The 12,197-nt window shown below is 38.4% G+C and overlaps 2 protein-coding genes across 2 annotated transcripts in view; one reads left to right on the top strand and one right to left on the bottom strand.

Moving 5' to 3' along the window:
• Positions 1-12,197, top strand: part of ANKRD45 (ankyrin repeat domain 45) — a 63,001-nt gene that overhangs the window by 20,854 nt on the left and 29,950 nt on the right. The window lies entirely within an intron of this gene.
• On the bottom strand, positions 9,518-11,310 carry TEX50 (testis expressed 50). The gene is made up of 2 exons (XM_010367365.2): positions 10,802-11,310; positions 9,518-9,820 (listed from the first exon to the last, which is right to left on the bottom strand). The coding sequence occupies exons 1-2, from the start codon at positions 11,123-11,125 to the stop codon at positions 9,611-9,613; spliced, it is 534 nt and encodes a 177-aa protein (XP_010365667.1). The 5' UTR covers positions 11,126-11,310; the 3' UTR covers positions 9,518-9,610.

Genomic DNA, 12,197 nt, shown 5'->3' with positions numbered 1-12,197 from the left:
TAGCATATTTGAGTAATATATTTGATTCCTCAAATGTAAAAGGTTGTAACAATAATTTTAGAAAGGATCATTTAGGCTAAATTAATTTATAGTGCTAATAGTCAGAATAGTAGCTACCCTTATGGCATGGGGGAACTTCTGGGATGTGATGTTCTTTTTCTTAATCTGGTTGCTGGTACATGGGTATGTTTCTTTGAAAATTCGTTGAGCTGTACACATAGGTTTTGTACTTTTCTGTTTATAAGTTATACTTCAATACAAAGTTCAAAAAACAGTACTATTTTGTCTTTTGCTAATATTTTGCATATATATTTGCACAACCCTGTAAAATACAGCTTAAAGAGATTTCAGGAAGATGTACTTTTGTAACTAAGCTAGTGCTTATGAAATTCACAGCATTTGTTTTGCAAGGCTATCTGCATTTCTGTTTTTAGCAAGCATTTATTGAATTCCCATTGTGAGTATAGTAGTGCTGTAGATACAATTGGTTGTTCCTGCACTCTGGATATTTGTTAGGTGGGAGATTATAAGTTATGGACACATTCAACAATTATTTAAATATATCAGAAAGACTGTGATTAAAGGTTAAAATTGGCGGAGCAGTTATTTCGTGCTACAGGGTGGTGGGAGAATAGGAAGTCAGAGCAAGTTGGGCTTGAGCTGGGCCTTGAAGAATGGATGGGATTTGAATATGCAATATAAAGGGAAAGGGATGAGCAAAATCTTAGAGCTGTGAGTGAAAGTGGCATGTTGGAGGACGGTGACAAGATTGCCTTATTGAGCAGTGGGTCATAGTTTCCACAGGTAGGCTGTAACATAGGTAGGATAATAAAAGGGTTAAGTACATGTCCTCTTGAGATTGAGTTTAAATACTAGTGTCCCTACTTGAAACCTATGTGACCTTGGACAAGGTGCTTAAATTCTCTATACTTCAGTTTCCTTCTCTGAAAAAGGGGCCAATAATATAGTTCCCATCTTTGAGGATTACTGTGAAAATTAAATGAGATGATATAAAGCAGTTACCACAATACCTGGCATGTGGTCAGCACTTGAAAAATGCTGCTGCTTTTATTACACCGTACCCTTAAATGCTTGGCTAAGGTGTTTTTATTTTATTCTGGGAGCCGCTGAAAGTTTTTATGTAGAACAGGAAGAGGATGAAAGTGATCTTGAGGAAGATTCAGCTGGTAGTGGTAAGGTGCATGTTCATCAATAGAATGAGGAAGGGACTAGAATAGTTAATATAAATAAGGAAATTAAAGGAAGGCAACACATTTGGGAAGAAAGAGATGAATTGTGCTTTGTAGATTATAATTAACTGTCCACTTGAACTGTTTTCTATAAGCAATCCTATGTCAATATCTTTTATTTTTATGATTAGATCTGTAAGTAAAAGGAAAACACAAATAGCAAATAATTCAATTGATCCCCCCATGATTAGTAATTTTAGGTGAAATTCACATTCCATAATTTTTCTTTTTTTTTTTTTGAGATGGAGTTTCACTCTTGTTGCCCCAGTTGGAGTACAATGGCGTGATCTCAACTCACTACAACCTCTGCCTTCTGGGTTCAAGTGATTCTCTTGCCTCAGCCTCCCAAGTAGCTGGTATTACAGGCATGCGCCACTATGCCTGGCTAATTTTTGTATTTTTTATTAGAGACAGGGTTTCACCATGTTGGTCAGGCTGGTCTCGAACTCCTGACCTCATGATCCGCCCTCCTCAGCCTCCCAAAGTGCTGGGATTATAGACATGAGCCACCATGCCCAGCCCAAATTCCATAATTTAAAATCCATTTTTGAAAGATGACCCATAGTACTTAAAAATCACAATTCAAGGACAAAGTTTGCTGTAACTTTTCTGAGAAGTTTTTTGGGGCTTATGGGTGTGAGGTATTATTGGTTTCCTTCTTCATAATATCCATCTGTTTAATTTGGCCCCTTTTTCAGAGAAGGAAACTGAAGTATAGAGAATTTAAGCACCTTGTCCAAGGTCACATAGGTTTCAAGTAGGGACACTGGTATTTAAACTCAATCTCAAGAGGACATAATATCCATCTGTTTATCCATCTGTTAATATCCATCCTTAGGTTCTTGGAGCAATTATACCTAATATGTCTTAGTGGTGAAAAGAAATGAAAACTATAAAAAGCAAACTAGTATTGTGTTTCCAGATCAATGATTAAATTAATATTGGAGTTTCATAGAAATGTGGCTGTGGAATGTCAGAAACATAAATAACTCAATATAAAATTTAACATTTATTTAATTCAGCCTTACTATTTAATTCAGTCTTATTCAGAATGGAGTTTCATAGTAATGTGGCTGTGGAATGTCAGAAACATAAATAACATAAAATTTAACATTTATTTAATTCAGTCTTATCAAGAATGTATATCACTTCTGTTTCTTCTAGTGATTAGAGTAGGAGTTACCTGGGGAAACTTAAAGCATTCAGAAATCCCTACCCCAAATAGTCTTCTCCATTCTGCTGAAAATTCCATTAGTAGAGATAAATTTCCTTGGGTTTTAGAGGTTTGGGGATTTTTTAAGTCTTCAATAGTTCACCATTAAAATAAATATATATTAATGTTCTTTTAGAGGGAATTAGCTAACATTTCAGAACTCTGAAGGTATGAAGCAAACATTTATAGAAATGTGAAGGTGGGGTTGTGCTAAGAAGGAATAGAGGTAAAGGGAGTCTGGAAAGTGGAACAAAATAAACCTTTCATAATCCATAGTAGCCCAAGCCAGGTACTATTCTTTTCCGCTACTTATAAAACTGTAAAGTTTATTACTGTTTCAAGGATTGGTTTTGAAAAGTTTTTTTCCTCTCTTATAATGGTGGCAGATATGTTATAGATATATTTTTCTAGGATTTTTCAAGATATTTTAAGTCAAATCATCTGTCCCAGTCTCAGGCCTATCTCCTAGTTGTTCTTTGAAAAATATTGTAACCATAGTTTAAAAAATTGAATTGTCTTATTAACAAAAGTCTGAAATTAAAAAAAGTTAATCTACAATTCATCATTATACTGAAAATGAAAACATTTATACTTAAAAAATTAATATATTCTTTAATATTTCCATGCTATTTTAGCAATCTGAAGTAGGAAATTAAAAGTCTTTCTGTGGTTATAAAATTTTCTCAGGAAGGCTGGGTGCAGTGGCTCATGCCTGTAATCCCAGTACTTTGGGAAGCCAAAACGGGTGGATCATCTGAGGTCAGGAGTTCAAGACCAGCCTGGCCAAGATGGTGAAACCCCATCTCTACTAAAAATACAAAAATTAGCTGGGCACGGTGGCAGGAGCCTATAATCCTAGCTACTCGGGAGGCTGAGGCAGGAGAATTGCTTGAACCAGGGTGGCGGAGGTTGCAGTGAGCCAAGATGGAGCCACTGCACTCCAGCCTGGGTGACAGAATGAGATTCTCTCTCAAAAAAAAAAAAAAATTCTCAGGAAAATAAGACAAATCTCAGCTATTATTTATCAGAGATTTATTGAAACACTAAATTAAGCTTCTGTTATATACATTGGTTAATGATTAGTAATCTAACACATTGAAAATAACAAAATACTTAAACATGTAGCAGTGATAGTGTATGTTGGGAACAGGTGGTCGGAGTCACACAAATCAACACTGAGACAAAGGATCTCTTAGCAAGGCTAGTTTACTTTCTGCAGAAAGGGTGCTGCTCACTAGCAGTCTTGCCACGTGGGCACACACGAACAAAAGAGACAGGGTCATTTATAATCTGGTGCGTCCATCCTACTGCTGTGTCCGGTTTCCATTGGCTGGAACAGGACCTCACATTCTGTACTCGACCTGATTGGCTAGCAACTTAGAACTTCCCAAAAGAGGCAAAGGCAGAGGAGAACAAAGGAAGAGAGGAAGTAACTTGTGGAATGCTGAGAGAGGCAAAAACACTTCCAAATAAGGAAAGAGGAACAGGCTATGACCTAATGCTTGCTTGGAGCTGTTCAGGCATGCCAGGGCAAATATCTAGGCTAAAATGTGGAGCTAAGAACAGAGTATATTGATTTCTTTATTATAGCTAGCAGAATTTAAGAATATTAGCACAAGTCTTTGAGTAAATTTTGCTTCTAAGAGAGGTTACTATCTATTCTGAATTAGACTGAGAGGTATGTCCCTTTGAAAAGGAACCTCTATTTCATTTTCTACAATTTCCCCCTCTTTTATTTTATAATTCCTCTTTAAACTTGTTTAACATGTCCTGACTCAATTGCTCTGTTTGTCCTTTTAAGAGAAGTAATCATTCTGAATAGGGTGGAGGAAAGTTAGGAATTAGCTTTGTAAGAGTGGCAGAGACAAGTTTTTGTATAAAACTTTGAAGGCAGGGAATAATACAACAGCCTGTGAGAATAAGTATACCAATAGCAAGAGCTAACGAGGTGAGAATTGAAGTCAAAATCCCTTTCCATCCACTGAACCAATGTTCTATCTTTTAGAAAAAGGATCATCTAGTCCAGAATTTTTGGCAAGTTCATTGGATAGGGCTGTTAATCCTTGCAGCACTCTTGTTATAGTTCCGTCAGGGGCAGTATTATTAGGAATAAAGGTAAAACATTGAGTTTCAATCATGATGCAAACATCTCCCTTTTCTACTAATATTATATCTAAGGCTATTCTATTTTTCCAGGCCATCTGGCTGGTAGGTCTTAGTTGCTCAGCTATCCCTTTGATGGAGTCCCTAGTATGATTTACAAATCATTGCTGATTGTAATATAGTTTATCCAGTCTACATTTTTATTTATAGATTTATAGTTAACCACCAGAACAATGTAGATTCAAATCCTGTAGCTCTTTGATTCCATGCTTTAAACTTATCTGGCACTCCTCATGGGACCCCAATAACATCTATGTAAAGCTGAGATCAAAGGACTCATATGGAGTTTCCCTTGGTCTGCAGTGTCTTGTTTTTACTTTCTCAGATTGATGAAACGCCAGGGTGAAGGGGATAGTCAATTGGATTAGAGCACAAGTACTGCTCCAATTATAAGGCAGAGTATCCAGTAAAGGTCCTCCACAGTACCACCATACATCTGCTTGGGGACTGATGGGCAAGCTTCTGGATAGGCTTGAGTTCCTTGCATCTTTTTATGCTTCCAAGGAACACCAAATTCTCCCCCTGCTGTGCAAGGCATGAAGTAAACTTGGCATTTAGAGGTGGAAGCTGGATTGCCCTCCAGGCCTGACCCTGAGGGTGTCGAACTTCAGGAAACAGCAGAGAGAGCTTGGCGTGATGGATTATCCCAAGCAGTGGGATTCTGGAAGAGAGCCACCATACAGTCCATGCCTGGTCAACGAGGAGACCATCTGAGTGGAAAGGGACAACCTGGGCCTCTGGTCTACCGTGTGCACAAGTGTAACAATCGCTTTTATTTAAAGTGCAAACGGAATATTTAATCCATTTCAGCCAGGTATTTGCATCTTGATATCCTGTCTCAATAGCTAAGGTCTGTCTTAGATATTTCACTTTCACAATAGACACTCTAGTTTTATCATTAGGTGTCGGGGTAACTGGTGTGGGATTGAAAAATGAGGATACTGAAGAAGGGGAAGACGGGGGAATAATGCGTATCTCAAAAATGCCTAGGGGGTCTTTCCCATTTACATCAATCCCCATACCATAGAAGTGAGCAAGGGCAAGTTTAGAGTCAGTTAAGGTGGAGGTGGTGAGAGAGAGGACAGGGTTACACTGATAAGGCTGACAGTTAGAAGGGGTAGTCCCTTTAGTGAAATAGATGGGGGGTTTTAGATTTGCACAAACCTCCGTGGAAGTCTAACCTTGCTCCTGAGTAGTTCAAAGGACACAGTCCCAGCTACTACAAGGTTGCCAGGCTGTAGGAGCAGAGAATTGGTGTCTCAGCTGCAGGCAATCACAACTATGACTGCTAGGAGTAACTGTGTCAGTTAGAGGGCTGGGGCATAAATATTTGTGTGAAAAGGCTAGCTGTCATTGATCCTTCACATCTCCACAAGGTATGACAGAGCAAGCATTAAAGGCAATGGTTTGAGGTGGGTCAGACTTAGTTATATTAATAACAAAGGACCTAATAACAGAATAAGGAAAGGAAAGGAAGCAATATAGAAGGTACATGAAAATTAAGCTTTCTTTAACTTTAACTTGGTAGGGCTCAATCCTGGTACAGCAACCCATGATTCTGACGAGGAAGATGCTTTCTTGACTTGAGTATGGTGGGTCCATCCTTTCTCAGCTGTGTGGACGGCAGTCTCGGTGATTAATAGCACCAGATAGGGGCCTTCCCAGCTGGGCTCGAGTTTTCCTTCCTTCCACCCTTTGATGAGAAGGTGGTCCCCGGGTTGGTGCTGGTGTTCTGGAAATTCTAGTGGTGGCTGGTGCTAAGAGACCTTTGACCTTAAGAGAAGAAAAGGTAGAAGAGAGACCAAGTATATAATTTCTGAGGAACTGATCCTTAGTTTTAAATGTAGGAACATCAGCTGACGAATGTAAATAAGGTAATCCATATAACATTTCATATGGAGACAGGCATGTATCCTTTCAGGGAGCTGTCCTGATCCTCAGTAAGGCAATGGGAAGACATTTGGTCCACAGTAAACGAGTTTCTAGAACTAATTTGGTTAAGTGGTTCTTTAAGGTCTGATTCATCCTTTCTACCCTCAATGATGAAGATGGATGCCAAGGGATATGATACTCCCATCTAATGTTTAAAACCTGGGATAGCTTCTTAATGACATGGGCTGTGAGATGGGTTCCATTGTCCAAGTCCATATTTTCTATTAGCCTACATTTGGGTGCTATATTCTCAATTAATGCTTTAACTACATAAATAGCTGTTGCATTTGAAAAGGAGGTAGCTTCAGTCTAGTGAGTGAGATGATCTACTCTTACCAACAAATACTTTAGGCAACTGATTGGGGTCATTTCAGTGCAGTTCATTTGAACGCTTTGGAATGGCCTTAGTCCTGGATCCCTCCCCCTTGGAGGTGATTTCTTTATGACTTGTTTGTTGGTTTTCTTACATATTAGACAACTATTTGTAACTTGCTTGGCTAGGGTATAAATTCCTATACACCTGTGAAGTCTGAGAACTGTGGTTAAGACCTCCCTTATGAGAGGTTTGGGTAACATCTTCCTTTGAACTGGCAATATCCATTTTCCTTCTGTGTTCTCTTAACTTCTATTTTTATTAACTTTTCCTTTTTTAGTGGAAGAGAAGATGGGGACTGCAGTAGGGGAAGGAAGGCAAGGAATTAAGTGAAAGGCATTTTAGAAGAAACAGCAGCTTGTTTGGTTATCTGACCTGCAAGGTCATTTGGTTATTTCCCTGACTTGTGAAATAAAAGTCCTTTATGCCCTGGGACATGTACAATAGCTATCTCTTCTGGCAACTGGAGATTGTCTAGGACACGAACAATTAGTTCTTTGTGGACTAGATCTTGGCCTTTACTGTTAATAAGACCTTGCTCAGCCCAAATTTTTCTAACTGTATGTACCACTCCAAAGGCATACTTAGAATCAGTATAAACAGTTCCTTCTTTGTTCTGCAAATATTTCAAAGCTTGATTGAGTGCAAACAGGTCACAGGTTTGGGCAGACTAATTATTGGGCAGTCTTCCTGACTCTACTTCTTCAAGCGTTTCTCCATCAATTACTGAATACCAATTATGTTTTTCTACTTTGACTATTTTGGAGGAACCATCTATAAACCAGTGCCGCCCTGTTTTAAAAGGGACCTCTCCTAGATCTGGCCTGACTTTTGTTTGGTAGTGAAATCTAGACACAAGTGTTTTTTAAATTTGGGTCTCCTGCCAAGAAACCTGCTGGGTTGAGCGAATTATCAGTAGTCAAGGTGAAATCATCTTTTTCTAGCAAAATAGCCTTCTATTTCAATATTCTGGAGTCAGTAAGCCACCTTCCTGCTTTTGATTTAAAATAGCTCTAACTTGGTGGGGTATGCTTGCAGTTTATTTCCCCCCATAGGTTAATTTTCTACTTTCTTCAGCTAATACTGCTATAGCCACGGGTCTTTATCTTCCCTGTCTTACTCGAAACATTTCCTATCTTGAAGTTTTTGGGTGATGCCTGACTAGAATAGGCCCTTTCCCTGGAGCTTTCAACCCCCCTTGCTCCTTGCTGGAGGTTTCTAGCACTCCTGGGTGCAGTGGCAGTGGCAACGGGGGAGAGGGGCTTGGCTCAACCTCTCCTACTAGAGGCTTCTTGCCCTCCCTTCCTTTGGAGGCTTGCCAAGTCTTTTCCCATGTTGAATCCTAGATAGGCCCAATCCCTTGTGCTAGGGATGTCTCGCCTGTTCTTTTCCCGGGAAGGCTCAATCCCCCAGATCCTTCAGACTGGGGATATCTTGGCTGTCCCATCTTTAAAGGCTTGCCAAAAGGCTCAATCTCTTGTACCAGAGATGTCTCGCCGATTCTCTTTCCCTGGGAGGTTAACCTTCCTCCTTTTCCCTTTTGGAGGTTCCTTACACCCTTCCTGTTTGTGTTCACGCACTCTGTCCAGCAACAGACTGGTAATCAGTCATGCACACACACTCAGCTTCCAAAAGCTGACCACCAAGGAAGTACTTTGCCACCCTCTTGCAGCTTTTCCTACCTTGGCCTGTGCATGGAGTCACCTGATCCCTGCAGTTCCACAAGCCTCTCTCTTTCCCCGTGTTGCTGAGAATCCAACTATATTCCTTGCATCAGGTAGGTCCTGGCTGTCCTCCTGGGGCTGCTGCAATGGGTGGCAGGGCACCTCCCCATGAGAGAGGACCAAAGACTGTCCCAGAGGGGAATGTTAATCCCCTATGGGCCACCAAATTGTTGGGAACAGGTGCTCAGTGTCGCAAAAAATCAACACTGAGACAAAGGATCTCTCAGCAAGGCTAGTTTACTTTCTGCAGAAAGGGTGCTGCTTGCTAGCAGTCTTGCCACACACGAACAAAAGAGACAGAGTCGTTTATAACCTGATGCGTCCACCCTACTGCTGTGTCCAGTTTCCATTGGCTGGAATGGGACCCCACATTCTGTACTTGACCTGACTGGCTAGCAACTTAGAACTTCCCAAAAGAGGCAAAGGCAGAGGAGAACAAAGGAAGAGAGGAAGTAACTTGTGGAATGCTGAGAGAGGCAAAAACACTTCCAAATAAGGAAAGAGGAACAGGCTATGACCTAATGCTTGCTTGGACCTGTTCAGGCATGCCAGGGCAAATATCTAGGCTAAAATGTGGGAGCTAAGAACACAGTATATTGATTTCTTTAATACAGTTAGCAGAATTTAACAATATTAGCTTGGGTCTTTGAGTAAATTTTGCTTCTAAGAGAGGTTACTTTCTATTCTGAATTAGACTGGGAGGAAAGTCCCTTTGAAGAGGAACCTCTATTTCATTTTCTACAGTATACAATTTATTCTCTGGTACTTTAGTAAGTCTGGGTTATTTTTTAATTGAATGGAAGCAACATTTCAACCCAGGCTTCTTTGGAAAATTTTAGTAAAGATTGTGGCAAAAAACTTATAAAGGTTTCCAAAGAACCATTTTTATCTTTAGATGATAGATTTCTTTTGTGATCTCTATATTTGACTAAGCTACATTTGCATATGCATATATTTAGTGTCTTCTGGCTCCTTCTTCTTTACTCTTCTTCTTTAATTTGCAGTGCTTAATTTTCTTAGAGGAAGGATGGTAAGACCTGTGATCCCAGATCTTGTATATCGCTGATGCTGTGGTTGCCACTCTGTAGAGTGTTTTGTCAATGTTGTAGATGAATGGGCTTTCTAGATCATTACCAGGTTTTTCTAATGAGGCTTGGTTTTTCAGCTAAAAGGGGAAAAACAATATAGATTTTATCTACATAAAATAGTAGAGTTCAATACTATAGTATAGTTAATAATATAGTTCAAATTAAATTTGTGTTCTAAATGTGTAAAGAAACTTTATTAAAACAGCACACATCAATTATTTATACAAAAGGAAGGTTACTATAGAAGAAAGGTATAAATGCAGAGGAAATGTTATCTGTATGCCACATATATGATCCTTATCACCATCAGCAAACAATTAGTGTGTCCTATGTTTAGGGTACTCTCTTGTGAGAAATTATTTGATTAGCAAAATGTATTCCTTTACTAAAGAACCTCAAGGTATAATACCATAAAGTAACAGTCATTTTAAAAATAAGAAAACATTTATAAATATCTAATTCTTCTGAAGGTCAATGAGGTTTTGTTTGTTTTTTGATCAAAGAGCTTTTAAGGTTGCCTCTGAAACTATGATGTCATCTATTGGCAAAGTGGGAAATTATATAATAGTTTAAAAACTCCATTTCCCAGAAAGTTGGTTTACTATTAGCTATTAGTTTATAGCCCATATAAAAATTACATGACAACTTTTGTACTTAGATTTCTTAGATACATCTGGAAGGGTTCTAAGAGATCTCTCGTTACAGATCCTTTTATGGATGATGCAACTGAGAAAGAACAAATGACTTACCTAAGGACCCAGACAGATAACTTGATTTTCCATACATTTTCCGAATGGTAGCACACTACTTTTTTTGTTGTGTTTTGTAACTTGAAGTAGAGGGGACTAGATAATTCTAAGGACCTTCTAATTCAGTACACATTTGTTCAACACCTAGTATGAGCAAGACACTGTGCTAGATGCTGGGGATGAATGGGAAGTTGGGGGAAGATTACAATGAGGAATAAAACACGGTACCCTCTCTCAAAGAAACTGGTAATACTATGTTCTAAACCCTTAGAGATTTTGTAACTATTACTACTTGTATCATGAATTCACCTTTTTTTGGTGTTTCTTCCATTTCATCCACAGGTAATGCACAGACAAAACAAATAAGATGAAAAAGAGAGCTTGTAATAAATTATAAATGAGATATAAACAGCCGTGAAATATATCCATGTTAGCAAAGTCGCAGCATAGTTTATCCAGAAGATAAGGCAGACGGTGAGATGGAGAACACTTAAATTTCCAATTATGTACTTCTTCTGGAAGAATCTCCCATCCAACCTTTGCCCAGATAGTTCTATCACAAATGCAGAAACTCTCCCCAAAGAAGCAGATAAGCAACAGAGAAAAAATCAGTGATAGTCCTTGATTAGACATCCTTCTTTGTCAACTGAAAAAAAAAGTAGCTAAAATTTAGCTATTTTAAAATAGCTAAATTAGCTAAATAATAAAATAAAATAGCTAAATTCCCTATGAAGGGAAGCAGAAAATACCATGAGCTATTAGCTAAAATGGTGCTTCAATAAAAGCACTTCATATAACCTTGCCAGTCAGCAAAATATGCCCAGCAAAGGATACACTGATGATCATTGTAACATTATCAGTCATAGTGACTCAGGGGTAAGTTCAGTGACATCATAAAGAACCACATTGGAACTAAAAGGTGTCACCTGACCAATCACATTGAGTTTCTTAAAGATACTTTTTTGTTGTTGTTGTGTTGTTGTTTTGCCAGAATGGTTTCAGCTTCTTCAATTTTCCTTAAAATGAACACTTTACTAATATTTTGTTAGCTAATAAATTCAACTATAGTCATATTAATAGAATCTTATGGAAATAATTCACTCATATCACCTCTAACCTTTCTTCTGAAGCACTGCAGTTTTACATTTACTTAAAAAATAGTATACCACTTCACATAACCTAGTATCTGCTTTTATTTTTTTGTTTGGGAATGTCCTTCCCTTCAAATAGTTCAACAAATATTGAGTGCCTATCCCTTATAATATATTCCTGTGGTGGTGATGTGGTCCTATCAGGTAGTGGGTAAGGGGTGAGGAAGGTGGCATGGTGTATGATGAAAAGATGGGACGTAGACCTTGCCTTTAAGGAGTGTACAATCTGGAGGTAAAAGCAAAAACCAATGTAATAATTAAAATGATTCTGATTTTATTATAAAAAATAAATATAAAAGTAAATATAAAAAGTTATAAGTAAATAAAATTATAAACACATAACTGTTGAGAGGGCAATGAGTTCCACTTGGGGGAATTAGGAAATTTTGCAGAAAAAGATATGTGAGTGGGCTTTAAAGAATGAGTAGAATTTTTGTAGGCAGCAGTGTAGAGAGAATATCTAAGATTGGGGAAACATAATAAGCAAAGACATTTTGTGTAAGCATTCATATAACAAATATTTGTTGAGTGCTGACTGTGTGCTAAACACTGTT

This window comes from Rhinopithecus roxellana, chromosome 8 (assembly GCF_007565055.1).
Source record: "Rhinopithecus roxellana isolate Shanxi Qingling chromosome 8, ASM756505v1, whole genome shotgun sequence".
Lineage (NCBI taxonomy): Eukaryota > Metazoa > Chordata > Mammalia > Primates > Cercopithecidae > Rhinopithecus > Rhinopithecus roxellana.
The sequence above is the reverse complement of the archived record's forward strand: the minus strand, read 5'-3'. Positions and strand labels throughout refer to the sequence as shown.